The sequence below is a fragment of the Panthera onca genome, chromosome B4 (assembly GCF_046562875.1).
Source record: "Panthera onca isolate mPanOnc1 chromosome B4, mPanOnc1 haplotype 2, whole genome shotgun sequence".
Taxonomy (NCBI): Eukaryota; Metazoa; Chordata; class Mammalia; order Carnivora; family Felidae; genus Panthera; species Panthera onca.
Window position 1 is genome coordinate 116597838 of NC_138345.1, and position 18333 is coordinate 116616170.

Here is an 18333-nt window from a genome sequence, read left to right on the forward strand (position 1 = left end):
AAATGCGAAAGGACCAGCTGGTGAGAAATCACGTCCGCTCTACAGAGTTCACAGCATTTCTCAGTGGAACTCACAAGGCAGGTGAGCAAAGGAGAAACCCCCGCCCGCCTCACTGGAGAGTTTCCCTAGCAAGGGCCCTGGAGCAAGTGGGGCTACAGAAGTTTCCCACAGGGCTGTGCGCGGCGCGGAAGCCTCAAACACTCACGCTACCGCTGGTTGCCAGGGGACACTTCACAGCCACGTCCTCCAATCAGGACTCATCTCTCTGTGCCCAATCACAGAAGCCAAGAGAGCTGTAGTCGGAGGTGAAAGGTCACGCTGCTGTTTGGCGGCCATTTCTCTGGAGGCTCCGCGATTCGCGCCCAACTGTAGCTACTCCAGTCACGAGGGACGGACGACAGCTGGGTCGGCGGCGAGTGGCCTGCAGCATTTGCTTATAATCGCGATGGTAAGCAGGAAGAAAGCGACCGGAGTCGAAGAGCCAAGGGAGAGCGGGTGACCGGCCTCGCCGGGCCCGGGGCTTGGTTCGCTCGGTTCCCATTCATCCGCGTGGGGAGCCGCGCACCCGGTCGCCTGCCTCTTTCTCCCTGCTCTGCGAATCTGAGGCGCGCGCTCTCCTTCCGATGCCCTTCCCTCCCCAGAAGTGCCCCTGACCCCATGCCCCTGTTCGTTTGAATGTGAGCCTGAGGTACCTTGCTGTCTGGGACCACAGGGTCGAGGTAAAGATGAAGCGGTCTTTATGCCCCACTTATCCCACTCCAAAATCGGCTTTAATTTCCGTCATGTTGGGATTCCTGGCCCTGCAGCCCACTGGAACACAGAGTGCAGGCTTTGGAGCATTCATTGGTTTTGTTTGGCAAAAAAATTTTTGAGCGCGCGCTACCAGATGCTGTTCTAGGCGCTAGAGTATAAGGTGAAAAGTACTGAGGCGGACCCTGCCCTAGCTTTACTCAGTCGGGTGTGAGAGATAGACTTTAATCAAATAACATAAACATGTAATTACAAATAATGTGAAGTACTGAGAAGAGAGCAAACAGGATGCTGAGAGGGTGCAAGATGGTACATTAGAAGACAGGTCAGGGATGGCATCCCTGGTAGGATTTCACTAACTAAATAGGAAGTAGGAAATCCAGCCCCTTAAAGAGGAAACGTGTACGAAGCACCGGGAACACGAGCATATGGGCCCCAAGGCTGGAAAGAAAGCTTGACCAGTTGGAAAAATTGGCCAAAAGCTACACCGCTTGAAGAACATGGTTATGAGATAGGATGGGGAAGACCCTTAGGTGGTGTTAAGAGGTCTGGATTCTACTTCCAGTGCAATTGAAAGCCATGGAAGCATTTTAAGTAGAGATATCACATGATGAAGATAATACTTATGTGCATAAGTTGGAGAAAGACCAGAGTGAAAACTGGAAACCCATTAGGAGGTTATTGCAGTAGCTCCCATGTTCTTTGAGATTACACTGCATATGCTTATCTTAGAGGGGTTTAGTAGCCAAGTTCCTTGGTTCTTTTCTTTCTTTGGGCTGATGGGTGAGCAGATGAGAGAAGGAAAAATCTGAATTCACTGGGAGATACTACTACTGGTTTGTTGAATAAAAACTATCGATTGCCCATATGTAGCCCGGAGGCTTTACTAAGTCAAATAAGACCCAGCAGACCACCTAGCTTCTGGATTCAAGTGAAAGACTGAAATGTCATCTGCCCCCTCCTTACCTCTGTAGCCTCCTGTTTGGGACTCTGACATCACTGGATTGTTTGTCCCTGAGATCGACTTGTTGCTTCACTCTTTACTCCTTTTACATAGGTAGCCTCTTGTATCTAGAACAGCCCTTTCTCCCTCTAGAAATACCTCTCATCCTTTAGAACGGAAGCATTACTTTGGGCAGCCTCTCCTTTTGACTTTGGATTGATTGGTACCCTTACACATGCTATCTCTTCTTACTATATTGCAGTGCAATACCTATTTGTATGTGTTTTGCCTCTCCCCCTCCCAGTGTGAGCTTCTTGAGGACAAGGACTATAGTCTACATTATTTTTTTCGCAGCCTTTGTTTTTTTATAGCCTGGAACAATGAGTGATGTATAGTAGGTATTCATTGTTTAAGGGAATACTGAATGAAATTGTCTAACCGGGTATTTAAATTTCTCATATGCTCTTCAACAAATAAAAGTGAAAATTAATGCAGTAAGTGAGAGTCAACAGCTTGCTTTATTTCGATACCATAAAATATTGGTGATTTCGGTAGAGGGGAGTAAGTAATGAAAACTGAGCTAAGGAAAAATAACTGATTGAGATCTTTTTTTATTCTTCATGCAGAGTTTGCCCCTCAATCCCAAACCTTTCCTGAATGGATTAACAGGAAAGCCAGTAATGGTGAAACTTAAGTGGGGAATGGAGTACAAAGGCTACCTGGTATCTGTAGATGGCTATATGAACATGCAGGTAAGCTAAGGAGATAAGGATCATTAAATTATATTTATTTTGCTTTACCTTAACTCCTCAAGGGCTTATAAGAATACAGTCAACTAAATTGATAAACATAAAACAAAATTCAAGAAAAAAAAGTCAAGGTCAAGAAGGCTGTTATAATTGTGATAAACTCTGTACAAGACCTGTTAAACCAAAATTCAGCCATAGAATTGACTTCTAGTGGTTAAAATAAAAAGAACTGAGATACTTGATTCATAGTGGTATAAAGGAAACACAAATGGTTTTTTGGTTTTTGGGGGGGTTTTGTTTTTGCAGAACAAACAAAACTCTCCAAGCATTTAGCTCTGAAAGACATTTTTCAAGTGACATTTTTAAGTCTTTTAGTGAATGCTAAAGACACAAAATCAAAGTAATTCAATAAATATTCAATATGTCTTGAGGGAGAGGATAGGCCAAGCCAAAGGAATTGTTGAACTGACTGCATGTGTGTTAAGCTAGCTTCTGTAAATGTTTAGGACAGGATTTTTTTGTTTTTGTAATTGAGGTAAAACATATGTAACGTAAAATTTACCATTTTAACCATTTTCAAGTATAGAACTCTGTGACATTAAGTACATTCACATTATGGTGCATCCATCACCATTATCCATTTCTAAAACTCTTATATCATCCCCAACTGAAACTATACCCATTAAAAGATAACTCCCCATTTCCTCTAACCCCTGGTAAACATTATTCTTTCTGTTTTCATTCTGGGTACCTCATATAAATAGAATCCTACAACATTTGTCCTTTTGTACCTGGCTTATTTCATTTAGCATAATGTTTTCGAGGTTCATCCATGTTGTAGCATTTATCAGAGTTTCATTCCTTTTTGCGACTGAAATAATATTCCATTGTATGTATATACCACATGTTAATCCATTCTTCTGTTGGTGGACATTTGAATTGTTTTCCACCTTTTGGCCTTTGTAGTACAATGAACATGGTTATATAAATATCTGTTAGAGGTTCTGCTTTCACTTCTTTTGGATATGTATCCAGAAGTGGAATGATTGGATATAAAGTCATGCTTTGTTTAGTTTTTTGAGAAACTGCCATACTATTTTCTATTAGCAAAACATAAAGGATCAGTTTCTCCACATCCTCACCAATATTTGTTACTTTCTGTTTTGATAATGGCTATTCTAAAGAGCGTAAAATAATCTCATTGTTTTGATAATCATTTCCCTGATGATTAGTGATATTGTGATCTTTGTGTGCTTATGGCAATTTATACATCTTTGGAGAAATGCTTGTTCATGCCCTTTGCCCATTTAAAAACTGGGGTGTTTTGTTTCTTTGTTACTTTTGTTTCTTTGTTACTTTGTAGTAGTTTACAGCCAGGTTTTTGATGAAAGAGTTTGAAATTATATTTTCCTGAAGCATAGGTATTTATGTGACTGATTAATGGCAGATGGATTTTAAAGGTAGTTGGTCAGTCCAATCATGACTCTAAGTATTCCAAACTGGTACTTCTTGTAGGAAGAGTATTAACAGGGGCACCTGTAGGCAAAAAGAGCTGAGATTTTCCTTAATTCAAGAGGTTACCACTTGAACAGATGATGCTTAGGTCCCCAAAGTTCTTATAGAGCATGGTTTTGGCCTGGATAATTCCTCAAGCAGGAATCATTTACCAAGGCCATAGAAAAATCTGAAGAGTAATACCAGTCTGTTGAAATGTTCCAGACTTAAATAGTGGTAGTGATTACACAGCTTTATGAATATATTAAAAACCACTGGGGGCGCCTGGGTGATTCAGTACAGGTCACAATCTTAGGGTTTTTGAGTTTGAGGCCTACATTGAGCTCTCAGCACAGAGCCCACTTTGAAGCCTCTGTCTCCCTCTCTCTCTGCCCCTTCCCACTGTCAAAAAATAAACATTTAAAAAAAAATTCGGGGTGGGGGGAAAAACCCACTGACTTGTATCCTGTAAAAGTGAATTTTATGCTGTGGGCATGTATCTCATTAAAAGAAAGAAGTAAAGAATACCCACAGAATATTTGGTTTTAGAAGTAATGTAGTTTCTAGTGAGCCTACCAGAGTTGTGAAGTGTATCTGAATAATTACAACCACGTTAATGAGGCTTTTGAGTTTGTTTGTTGAATGAAAATTTATTGACTGCCCATTACGTGCCTGGCTGTGTGAATATACCAATGAACAAAACAAAGTCCCTACTTTGAAGGAGTTTATGTTTTAGTAGTGGGAGATGGTAATATAATGTGATATCAGGTAATAATAGATGCTATGGAGAAAAAGAAAGCAGAAACATAGTGTGCAGTGTTAGATAGAGAGCCAGGGAAAGCTCTGAGGAAGTAAATTTAATCCAAAAACAGAATTGAGTGAGGAACTGAAGACAGTATCTGAAGAAAATGCGTCTCAGTTTGAGGGAACAGCAAGTACCTGGGCTTTGTGGCAGGAACTTGTTTGGTGTGTTTCGGGCATGGCAAGAAATCCAAAGCAGAATGACTTAGAATGATAGAAGAATGGAATGGTAGTCATAGAGGACTTTTTACGTGATTGTGATTTGCAAAAGTTGCAAATAAAGTTTTTTACCTATATGTGGAAGGAAACCTAAACTTTTTGACGTAAAGTTAGAAATAATAGTTTCCTGAAATAACTGTAAATTATGGTTACTCTGAATTGTTTAACTTTCTCTTAAGAACTTATTTCTGTCTATTAGCACATAATTTTTTAAAATTCTTACTCAGTTCTTTGGTTTGGTTGTTGACTAATATAAAAGTATTAGATATTTTAGCTATAGATTTTGTACCCATTGGGTTCTTCAATGTGATATGGTGTTATTACTCAGTTAATACCTGGTTCCTTAGAACTGAATTTTTTTTGAAAACATTTAAATCACAACTTATTCATAAATTGGAGACTGTCTTCCTTGACATGCTGTTTTAATGTCTAATACAAAGGAGTGTTACATAACTGAGAGATTTAAAAACTTACATTGAAACAAGCTTTATTATATATTCTATATCCATCGATGTTAACTTTACTGAATGTTTATATGAAACCCAAAAGTACTACAGTAGTAAAAGAAAGCTAATATCCTGTTAATTATAGATAAATGTGAGTTGTTGGTATAGAAAGGTTTCAGTTAATAAGTTGTCTCACCAGTATTACCTAATATTTTAGGTAGTGTTACACTATTTTTCTCCTGTATTATTATACTAATATACTTTCTTTTTATTTAAAGCTTGCAAACACAGAAGAATACATAGATGGAGCATTGTCTGGACATTTGGGTGAAGTTTTAATAAGGTAACAAGAATAGTAGTATATGTAAGGAGTTACTAGTGAGCACTAGAAATCCCTGTTTTAAATTAATGTCTCAATTTCAGAATTACTTTCTTTAAATCACTATTAACATAATATTCTACAGTTAGACTTAAAGAGTTTTGAAACCCTTAAACTTGTCAAAGAAGATGGAAATTTTTTTGAGTTATCCTTAAGATTTTTCTAGTGTTGATACTAAACTTTCTAGCTCTTGGTGTAACCTTTTTCAGTGGTTTAGGTGGAAGAGCTTGGTTTTGAATTTTAGTTGGGTCTGGCTGCTATAAGGGATTTTCATTATATTCATTTTGAAATAGCTTCACACCTTCAAATTTGAATCATTACCTTTGGAAGATCATAAAGATACCATTTCATAATACCTACTTGGTAAATAAGTGCCATGTGCTTTTAACAAAACTTTTTTTTTAAAAAAGAAAGAAATGATGCATTGTAAATTGTAAATATTATAAATATCTAGCAATAGTAATTCAGATCTTAATGTGGTTTCCGGTTGGAACAACAAAATGGACTGTTTTTCTATTTACAGGTGTAATAATGTCCTTTATATCAGGGGTGTTGAAGAAGAGGAAGAAGATGGGGAAATGAGAGAATAGCATCTTTTGTGGGGAATTTTTTTTATATATATTTCTAGACAATAAACTTTTTTTTTTTTCAACTTGTCTTGTGAACTATTCCTATTCAGATATTTAAACGCAGAGCTCAAATGTTGAAACAGTTGAAAGATTATTCACAGAATTAATGCTTTAAAAGACACTCAACTTCATTCAAGTTGGTTTTCTTTTATAAGCTCAGTATTCTTTTTTTTTTCTATAGGGAGAAAATTATATGCTTAATAAACACTTATGAAGGTGAATTTCAGTGCTTTTCTTGTAATACTATATTAACTGAGACCTTTTAAAACAACTTTCTTTTAAAGTTATTGAACCACTTTTGTCATGTATAAGGTTAAATATTTCCTTAGAATTAATGTATACTGTTTCATTTTACTTAGTAGTCAACAAATTACCTGTTAATTTAAGTTTTAAACTCCTCAAAACCATTTAGATGTTTTAGAGTTATACACTGTTAAAATGTATACTCCATAGTGATAAAATGTACACTATGAACTGTGGACTGGCTGAAAACAAATTAGATCGTTTAAAGTCCTAGATTGTCAGAGAATGCCATTATTGCACTTTAATGGTCATTCACCACATTGCTAACGCAATGTTAAAGGAATGTAACATAAAGTAATGTAAGTTAAAGTACACTTTGGATGTGTAGCTCCAACTGGGATAACCCAAAGATATAAATGTTTAGCTTATGGTATACTACTTAGGATATGGTAATAAAAGCCTTCAACAAAAGAAAATAACTCCCATTGCCAATCCTGTAACCACGAGAATAAGTGCCTATCTTCCTTAAATTGGTTAGGCCAGCATATGGGGCAGAATATTGCCATTACTGAAAACCAAAATCTACAAAATGCCTAAAACATACTGGCAGTAAATGTCTTAGTGCACCTATTCAAGTGAAAAAATATTCTTCCTCTAGTGATTTTGTTCTTGTATCCTTGACCAAAAGTAGTTCATGTTTGTTACCAGATGGAGGTTTTGAACGATAGGTAAGTCTTCTTCCCAGCTGAAACAAAAGAAACAATACTTACTATTTTTCATCATAACTACTTTCTGTTGAATTATAAGTAAAATAATAACATTCACTTGATTTTTCCCAGGAATTACATGGCTCAAAATAGTAAAAAAAAAAAAATCAGTTACAAAGGGATTGATAACCTAATGGGTGTCCAACATGCTAGGCAAAATTACATAATAAATAGAGCACCATAGTGTGCGAGAAGCAGAGCAGTTAGGTTTTATGCGAAGTTGGGTGATTTAGGTAAAGTCATCAAAAAGCATATGTTTCACAATCAGCAAAACTAAAAGGCCACCAATGGAATGGGAGAAGATATTTGCAAGTGACATATCAGATAAAGGGTTAGTATCCAAAATCTATAAAGAACTTCTCAAACTCAACACCCAAAAAACAAATAATCCAGTGAAGAAATGGGCAAAAGACCTGAATAGACACTTCTCTAAAGAAGACATCTAGATGGCCAACCGACACATGAAAAAATGCTCAACATGACTTATCATCAAGGAAATACAAATCAAAACCACAATGAGATGCCACTTCACACCTGTCAGAATGGCTAACATTAACAACTCAGGCAACAACAGATGTTGGCAAGGATGCGGAGAAAGAGGATCTCTTTTGCACTGCTGGTGGGAATGCAAACTGGTGCAGCCACTCTGGAAAACAGTACAGAGTTTCCTCAAAAAATTAAAAATAGAACTACCCTATAACCCAGCAATTGCACTACTAGGTATTTATCCAAGGGACACAGGTATATGCTGTTTCGAAGGGGCACATGCACCCCAAGGTTTATAGCAGCACTATCAACATAGCCAAAGTATGGAAAGAGCCCATATGTTCATCGATGGATGAAGATGTGGTATATATATATATACAATGGAGTATTACTCAGCAATCAAAAAAAAAAAATGAAATCTTGGGGTGCCTGCGTGGCTCAGTCAGTTACGCATCGGACTTCAGCTCAGGTCATGATCTCGCGGTTCGTGAGTTTGAGTCCTGCGTTGGGCACTGTGCTGACAGCTCAGAGCCTGGAGCCTACTTCAGATTCTGTGTCTCCCTCTCTCTCTCTGACCCTCCCCTGCTCTCACTGTCTTTCAAAAATAAATAAACATTAAAAATTTTTTTTTTTAAATGAAATCTTGCCATTTGCAACTACATGGATGGAACTACAGGGTATTATGCTAAGCGAAATTAAAGACAAATATATGACTTCACTCATGTGAGGACTTTAATATACAAAACATGAACATAAGGGAAGGGAAGCAAAAATAATACAAAAATAGGGAGGGGGACAAAAACCTAAAAGACTCTTCAATATGAAGAACAAACAGCGTTACTAGAGGGGTTGTGGGAGGGGGATGGGCTAAATGGGTAAGGGGTATTAAGGAATCCACTGAAACCATGTTGCACTATAAGCTAACTAACTGGAATGCAAATTAAAAAAATAAAAATTAACAAATTTTAATAATGAAAAAAATATGTTTCAGATAGGGCCAGCCTAGAAAAGCACCATATTTGAGGCCAACATTGCACTTCTCAGTAAGTGCCATAGCCAGTTTCTCCCCCATTGGTTAGAAGAGATCACTTTCCTTGGCTGAATACCAATTGATGGGCATTTAAAAATCCTGTTAGATAAAAACGTGAGAAAACCATGTACATCTTCTTAAACATTAGTAATCCTGTTGGCTCTTAGATAAACCTTTCAAGTGCGAGGAGTGTGGGAAGGGCTTCTGTCGGTGTTCCATCAGGAGAAGCTTAGGGAAACCTCCGGTTTGTACCTATTCATTTCTTCTAAGGCATTGACTCAAGTATATCAATTATTCTTCTCTTTTAGTCTCCTTTTTTCCTCCTTTATTTTGTTTTGCTTCTGTATTTGAATTTGTGTAAATTAAATGGATGAGAAAACTGTTCTATTGAAGATGAGATTTGATGGGACATCTCCAGTGTCTCAAAAGAGGCACTAACCCTATGTAAGACTGCCTCCTGCATCGCAGAATTTGACATTCCTGGCCCAAGGTAACTAACAAGGGCAGTCCTTCCCATCATTTGATCAACCAAAGTGTTCTTAGGGTCTAGAATCCCAGAATTCCTCGTAACATCAACTTTTTTCTCTGTCCAAACAATTTCTTTTGGTAACCTTTGTCATTAATACTGAGAAAATTGCCAGTGATGAAGTGCCCTGACTGGGTAAGAACTATCAGAGGTCTTTGTACATTATCAGCTTATCAGATTGCTATTGTTTTTCCATTTTTCTTCTAGTTTTAGTTCTCTCATTTTTAGCCTGTTAATTCAATTCAATAAGCATTTATTGAGTATCCACTATGTGCTAAGCTTTGGGGGTACAAAGTCATAAAAATTCACAGTTTGGGGTGCCCGGTGGCTCAGTCAGTTAAGCCTCATTGATTTTGGCTCAGGTCATGATCTCCCAGTTGTTGAGATTGAGCCCCATGTTGGGCTTCACACCGACAGTGAGAAGCCTGCTTGGGATTCTCTCTCTCCCTCTGCCTGCACCCCACTCATGCACGCGTGCTCTCTTTCCCAAAATAAAAAAACCCTAAAAACTCACGGTCTAGAAGGAAAGATGGATATATTAAGAATAATCATTTCAATGTGATGAGTTTAGTGAATAGTGTGTATATGTGGATGGGTGATGAATGGTAAATTCTCCTTTGGGAGAAAGAGGACAAGTCAGGTCTTCATAGGAAAAGCTAAACTAGAGAAGTCAGACCCTTTTAAAGATGAAATGCTTATTTAAATAAAGTAATTTAAGATCAACACTTTTTGACATATATTAACAGTTACCACACTTCAATTTTTTCAAGTACTTCGCTCAAAAGACTGGTTGTGAGGCACACAATAAACCTTCCCTGTAGGTTAGAGTTACTACTGTGGTAATCAGTGTCCATGGTAGCTTTGCAGATAACCATGGAATTGGCTTCCCCGAATATATTTCAGACCCTAACCCAGAGGAAGGAGAGTAGCAGATAGAAACACAAGGCCCTCCATACCCAGTGTGAAGTCATGGACCACATGGACTCAGTGACTGCCCAATCCCATACTTATTATTGGACAGATGATCTTGCAATATAAAGAACCTTGACTTCTGGTCCAGAATCTGCTGCTAAATCTGAAGCGACTCTGGGTAAATCATTTTAACTTAAACTATTAATCTATTTTTACAATATGAAGATTAGAAGACCCATCCAATTATATGTAATTCTCTGAGTTTGCTGTCTTTGTTGTTGAATGAAAGAAGCAAGGTTCATGGTTACTATTTGTAAGAAGGAGAATATATACAATAACTACATAGAACATTTCCAGAAAGATGCAGATGAAACTTAGGTGGTTGCATCCAGGGAGGGGAACTGAAAATTTCTTACTTTTCACTAAATACTCTTCTATCTTTTGAACTTTGAGCCATATGCTTGTTACTATCTAAAAAAATTATTTAAAGAAAAAATTCTCTGGTTTCATGAACCTGGAGCTAAAAGAAGTGAGGCGAAAGGCTTTTACTAAAAAGTGGGTCTAATGGAGAATCGTAGACCCAGATATTTGAATTATCCTAAAAGTAACAAGGAATCAGAGACCAACTGACGCTGTGACCAGGAAAGACTATTTTGCTAAAGTTCACCCTTGATAAATTAGCTGAATTAGGTATTTCACAGAAGCATTCACATATTAGATGTAGCTGGACCTACTGATAACAAAACACAAACCTTTTTCTTTGGTTGTGCCACTGCCCTTTCCAGAGCAGCTTTTAGCCTTTCCTCTTGGTGTCTTTGTTTTTCTTTCATTTTATCTTCACGTAACCTGTCAAAAAAGGAAAACATTTTTGCAACTATAAAAGACCTATAGTATTTGGTAATGAACTACCTAAATATTTTATGATTTCCCTTAAAGTTAAATAATACTTTACCTTCACTCATACTATGGCTTTTGAATATTCAGGGGAAATGTCAACAACAGATCCCATTCGTGTTAAAGTGGGAGAAAATGCTTGTCACCATTTTGGAAGGAGTAAATCTATCTACCTAGATCTTGGTCTAAAACAACCACCTCAACAAAGCCTTCTTGTTACTCCACTTCTGTTTTAGCACTTTACAGTTAATGTGGACAAGGCCACTTGAATTAACACCCAGCCTCCTCCTTTAGTCTGTTTACTAAAGTATAATGTGTAGAAAAATGCATGAATCACAGTGTATATTATATAGTTCAGTGATTACCACAAAAGTGTACTTTTCCAGTTAATCTTTTTGAATGGTATCCTGAAATTAAGACCAAGAAATGCTATTTGTCTTGTTCTCTTTAGAGTTCTTGTAAGGATAAAATTACATAAAATGACCTCTGCATATTGGGCCAATGCCTAATGCAGAATAGGCCCTCAATAAGTGATAACTATTTTATGGACTCCTGTAATTGTAAGTGTAACATTTACTGAACATTTTTTATGCAAAATTAGGTTTATGTGTCTAACTCATGGGAAAAATAAAATTCGTTTTGATAAGAATGACAAGCAATTAGAATTAGATTCATGTATCACTATTGAAAATAAGTTGTAATTACAATCCAATGAAAATTATTTCCTATTGTAGAAAAGAGGCAAGTGCTGTTAGTGTAACCAGTCATAGAGGTCTTCCCCCCCATTTTCATTTTCATTTTATTTATTTTTATTTTTTCCATTTTCATTTGAGAGAGAGAGAGAGAGTACACAAGCTGGGGAGAGGGGCAGAGGGAGAGAGAAAGAGAATTCCAAGCAGACTCCACAGTTGGCACAGAGCCCAAAGCAGGGCTCCATCCCACAACCCTGGGATCATGACCTGGACCAAAATCAAGAGTTGGACCCTCAACTGACTGAGCCACCAGGTACCCTAGTCATAGGTCACCTTATGGAAGGAGTAATCTTTTATTTACAATTTAAAAAAATTTTGCTGTATATTCAATAAAATCCCACCAAGATCACCTTTATATATATCCTGGACTTCATTTTTATATGGAGGAAACAATATCCCCCAGTAAGCACTAACAAAATATCTAACATTAATGCTAAATATTTGAATATTTATGTGTCAAGCATGCTTTAGTACTTTTACATAGATTATTTAATTTAATCCTCACAACAACCCTATGAAATACTATTATTAACTGCCATTTTAAAGAAAACAAAACAGACTTAAGAGAGGTTTTGTGGTCTAAGGTCACAAAAGTTGTAAATGGCAGAAACTGCAGGTCAACTGTAGTGCTCGTCCGCCTCTTAACATGGGTTTTTTTGCTTTAGCATGAATGTTTTTCCACCTATCAGCATTCTGTATGTGCCACATTATACTAGGGATCATATATTTATAATCATTGCCTGAAAGGTAGTATGTACATAAAATCCTTGGGGCACCTATGTAGCTCAATTAGTTGAGCGTCCAACTTTGGCTCAGGTCATGATCTCATGGTTTGAGAGTTGGAGCCTAGAATCGGGCTCTGTACTGGCATTGCAGAGCCTGCTTGGAATTCTCACTCTGTCCTCTCTCTCTGCCCCTCCCCTGCTTGCACTTTCTCTCAAAATAAACTTAAAAAATTAAGATCCTTATTTAACTCGGTATGGAAATTTGTAAATCAGTGCATTCTCCTGGAAAGGCCCCCAGGTAGGCAAGGCTGTGAGGGTGGGAGGGGGTGCTGTTTGAGGGATGATAATCCTCATGTAGTTGTCTTGAGGACCCGAATGAGTTAATATGTAAATGTTGTGTGTGTGAAGTGTTGGCAGTTATGCACTGAGGAAGAGTTATGCCCTCATTGCATGGCTCTTTCAAACAATTCCTTCATATGTAGTCTCCTTCCAGTGAAAGGCTCTAATTCTATGCTTTGGGCCCTCCATGACGAGTGCAATTCCCCTTCCACAAGATAGCTGTTCAAAAATGTTTGTATAAGTAGTGAATATTCATTCTGAAAATCCATAGTTTCAGGGTAAAATGACCCTTCACCCATCCCAAACTGGATCAGTTGCCCAGGTGAACCAGTGCTCATTACCATTGCTAGTGACACATTATTTCATAAGAATATTTGATGACCGTGTCTCCCACATTAAATAATAGCTGTATGAGAAGGACATACTCTACTCATACTCATTGGGTCTACTGCATTCCTATCGCGATCCTTGCCATGTCATAGGGGCTTGTTCAGTGTTTGTGGAATCCCAGCAAAAAGTTTCTCAACTCATTAAGTCATTCACTACCCTCATATCATAAGACATTGACTATACTTTTGCCGCCGTTCTTTCTGTTTTATCCTCTCAATTGTCTCCACATTTTCTTTGGGAATGGATTCAATGAGATCACTCAATTCCACCAGGCGAGACTCTACTTTTACCAGCTTTTGAACTGGGTTGAGACTGCCAACATCAGCATCTCCAATGCAGACCTTGTATACTTGATTAATTTTTTTACTAAGAGATTCTATCAGTTTTTCCTGAGATTGAAAAGGAGAGCAGAAAACATAAGATCTCATCACTATTTCCTTGTTCATTCAATAAATGTACAATTCCATTTTACTACATTGCAATGAAATATAGTAGCTCTTATATGCTACTAAACATTTCTTTTTAAAAGAAAAACTAATAGAACAGTGAGACGATGTAACAGTGATTATATCATAATTTATAGTCACATTATTACTATAGTAACACCTTGGATTATTTTAAAAATATTTCAGTCTGGGTATAAAAAGCAATTTTACTATGACAATACCTTTTTGCTTGAGTGTTTTCGTGTATCTGATTCCTTAAGCATTCAAGTAGAGGCACCATATGTATACATTTTAAATCCTTTTTTGGCCACTCCAATGCATCTCCTTGCAACGCAGCACGTGAGCTTCCTTTTTTTGCACTTATTACTCTTAATGAAACTGTAATCATCCTGTATGCAAGCTATCTGTATACATGCCTTATCTTCCCTTCTAGACTGTAAACACCTGGAGTTATTTTGTACACTTACACGTATATCTAAAGCAGCACTTTGCATATAACTATGCACTTAATAAATGTTTGCTGAATGAATGAGCGCATTCTCTCTGAGGGAAAAAAAAAAGTTATCAGCAAACATTCCCAGGTTGGCCTGCAAAGCCTATTGAATTTAATTTTCATTCATTCCATTGGAAGCCATTGCAGTATTCTGATCCAAGCAGAGGCTTAGGCCAAACCTTGCTGATCCCTGTACCTGGCCACTGCGCTGTTTTAACTATTGGTAGAGATGCTCGAGCTTGTAGCTCATGTGTTTCAAGACCATAAAATTCTCATTCTTTCTCCACCGTGTACCCGTCATTCGCAGTTAAGAGGACCTCAATAAACTGCTGGGCAAAGTAAATCATTCTCCAGGTAGCATCCTGCCCCCATGCCTGCTTCTGCTCAAGAAGATGAGAATCATCATAAAGCCAAGGACAAATAACACTCAAGACGTGGCTCCAAGCCATGGGACACCCCTCCTGGAATCAGACTCCTTACAGAGCTACCAACACTTCATTGCAAGTCAAGATCTGTTACTAATGGTTTACTTCCAACAGCTTGTCCCTCCCACCTCCTGGTTTAACCACCTTTCTGATGGTCCCATTTACCACTAATCACCCTTTTTTTTTGTCTCTAAAGTAACACTTACTGTATTTCCTGTTTATATTACAAACATGTTCCTTTTTACACCTGAAACTAATATAACTGTATGTTATACTATACTGGAACTATACTGGAACTAAAGTTTAAAATTTAAAAAAAATTCTCCTTTTAGAAAATTGGAGAAGCATAAAGTAATATTAAAGGAAAAAGTAAAAGAAAAAGCAAAAGGCCTATTTGCCATAAAGCTCCTTTTTTCTCTCCCTTTCTAAATAACATTAATTTCCTATTTATATTAACACTTCTAGAAAACTTTAGAAATAGAAAAACTATAAAAGGAAAAATAAAAGTATACCCATCCACCAAGGAGAAGTGTATATTAGGTATGTAAAAACAATTTTGCTGCAAGGGGAGTACATTTAAAAAAAATTTTTTTTTAAATATTTTGAACACTGATGCTGAGAAAAAGCAACTTTAATATGAGAATGGTTAGTAGTCGATGAAAATTTCTGAAAGAGACCTTTTGAACACTTAGAGTTTCAGAGGTGGATAGACTTTCAGGATGTCTTCTGTTTTTCAGAATGTCTTTTTTTTTTTTTTTTTTTTTTTTTAAGTTCCCCCTGTGAAACAGGAGAGGAAAAGACAAGGAGAGAGATTTTCTTGACAAGGTAAGAACAGCATAAGAAATAGGATTAGGTAATGAGGTTAGAAAATAAAGACTCACGTATGAGAAAGAGATTGAGGGCCTGGCCCAACAGTGCAGAGAGGCAAAGGAAGTGGGAAGCTCAAGCTACAGGCCTCCTGATGACAGAAGTGAAGTGTCCAATTCCTGGAGCTGCCACTAGATGGCAGGCCCAGCCCAGAGTCCCCTGGAATAGGGGCTACCTGAGAGTCTGCAAGGGATAGGAGGAGTTCCAGCTGCTCCCCGGAGATGGAGTTGGCCAGGATTGTGGAAGACCAAAACTGGGATAAGGACTTCGTATGCCTTCCAAAAGGGAAAGGGAAATGATCTGACTAGAGCGATGCTTAGGAGTAATAATTACATCAAAATTGGATAGAGGAGCAGGAAGATGTCTTGATGTCAAAGGATTCTGTAATTCTAAGCCCTGTCACATTCTGCTGTGTGCTGACTGTACACAAGTCTCAACTGAACTGGATCAGCTCCCTGTTTGAAAGAATAAAACCAGAGATGAATACATTCTGCAAAATGCACAATAGCTTATATTCCATTTCATGTTCAATGAAAATGAACAAGTAACTGCTACGCAAAACAACGTGGATGAATCTCACAAACGTAATTTTGAGAGAAAGAAGCCAGTTAAGCCAAATATATTACATGATTCCATCGGTATCAAGTTCAAAACATGGAAGCTAATTGATGGTAAGAGAAGTCAGGATAGTGGTCACCTTTGAGGGATGGTAGAGACTGGAAGAGGGCATGAGGATTTTAGGGATGCTTATGACAGTCTATTCCCTAATCTAGGGGTTGGTTACATGGGTATGTTCACTTTGAGGAGATTTCTTAAGAGAGAATTTATAATTAGGTTATAATTTGAGCACTTTTCAATATAATTTTATACTTAAATTTAAAATTTTATTTTAAAAGTAAATACTGAATCCATAAAAAAATGTTGTTAGGGATTAAATAGGAGTGTGGACATTTTAAAAGAATAAAATCTTGATTTTATAGTTACAGTTCCAAAGTAACTATGATGATTTATGAATATCAAAATTAGATACAACTATGTTTACTCATAAAGGATTATGTTTTGCACATTTTGAGATTTGAAAGAATGGGAGTGATTCTAAGGATACTTTTTCCCTATCAATTTTCCTGCTCTGTTTCCCCTTTTCCACCCTAGCACTTCCCATCTCTAGGAGACACTATGAATTACTGGCCCCATTTTCTCGGAGTGTGCAGTACACGAATGCCAAAATTATATTTGTGACCAAAATTTATAGATAATCTTTTAAGAAGTAATTTTCAGATCAATCCTACCTTCTCTGTTTAGGGATCTGGTTGCCTCAAAATTTAAGAGTATTGAAAATGTTACTGTTTTTCACAGCCATCCTAAACATGGATGAAAGGGGTTTGGTAAGGGAAGGGTGAAATATCACTGATATTTATCTGACATTTTTCTTATGTCAGTCAATTTCAGAATTATTTAAAACAATTGAAGAGTGGAAGCAACCCAAATGTTCATCAATGGATGAATGGATAAACAAAATGTGGAATATGAATACAATAGAATACTATTCAGCCATAAGAGGAACTAAGTTCTGACACATGCTATAGCATGGATGAACCTTGAAAGCATTATGCTAAGTGAAATAAACCAGACACAAAAGGACAGCTATTGTATGATTCCATTTATATGACGTACCTAAAAACAGGCAAATTTATAGAGACTGTAGAATAAAAGTTAACTAGAGGCTGATAAGATGGAGGTATGAAGAATAATTGTCTAATGGGTAGAGAGTTTCTATTTGGGATGATGAAAAATTCTATAGTGATGGTTACACAGTATTGCCAATATACTTAATGTCACTGAATTGTACACTTAAAATGGTTAAGTGATAAATTCTATGTTACGTACATTTTAACACACACACACACACACACACGATTAAAAAAAAAAAAAAGCCAGCATTGAAGAACTGCAAGGTGACTGTCATCACACTTCCTGCTTTAGCAGTGCATGACCCCACCCCCTCCTAACTCAGGGTACTATATACCACCCTAGGAAATGTGTGTGTGTAAACAAGCCATAAGCAACTTTTGCTTTTGTAACCCTGCCCATCTTATGGTTAGAGAGGACAATCATCTGATTGAGTTACCCCAAATCTACCTCTTTGAAAATCAAGTTCATAACCATAAATGTGGTATTAGCTTCACATATGAGATTTGAATTTTTATTTCATTTGAGATTTTTTACATGGAAATCATTGTTAGCTGAAGTTTGTTGTGGGTCTAGAAACTAATCATTCATTCAACAAACATTTATTGAGCACCTACTTAACAGGGACACTTAACATATTTAACTAGGAAGGGTAATACAGTCCCTGCCCTGGAGGGGTTTGCATCCAGCTGGGAGAGACTCATACATAAATAGATCCAATAATGGATCTATGTCAGCAAGAGAGGCTGACATCCGTTAAAAGCTCAGTGCTGGACTGATGTTGCAGTGCTTCACGTGTTAGTTATTTGCTCTTCAAATTACTAACAAAATGATCATAGACAATGAACTACTTCATGTGTATACACTCTTGACTAAAATATATTTATGGGCAGAACAATTTCAACATCATACTTTGTAATAATTAGAGCACATTTTAAG

At 37.3% G+C, this 18333-nt stretch overlaps 2 protein-coding genes across 3 annotated transcripts in view; one reads left to right on the plus strand and one right to left on the minus strand.

Moving 5' to 3' along the window:
- The first annotated feature begins 228 nt into the window (after positions 1–228).
- SNRPF (small nuclear ribonucleoprotein polypeptide F) lies at positions 229–6429 on the plus strand. Its single transcript, XM_060656712.3, has 4 exons — positions 229–448; positions 2320–2445; positions 5681–5745; positions 6305–6429. The coding sequence occupies exons 1-4, from the start codon at positions 446–448 to the stop codon at positions 6369–6371; spliced, it is 261 nt and encodes an 86-aa protein (XP_060512695.1). The 5' UTR covers positions 229–445; the 3' UTR covers positions 6372–6429.
- The window catches only part of CCDC38 (coiled-coil domain containing 38), a 58128-nt gene continuing 45156 nt past the window's right edge, over positions 5362–18333 (minus strand). For both annotated transcript variants that reach the window (XM_060656709.3, XM_060656708.3), the window contains 3 exons: positions 13658–13863; positions 11127–11220; positions 5362–7398 (listed from right to left, as the gene is read on the minus strand). In XM_060656709.3, coding sequence (XP_060512692.3) covers positions 7285–7398; positions 11127–11220; positions 13658–13863 — 414 coding nt within the window. In that variant the 3' untranslated portion in view covers positions 5362–7284. The remainder of the gene's footprint in view (positions 7399–11126; positions 11221–13657; positions 13864–18333) is intronic.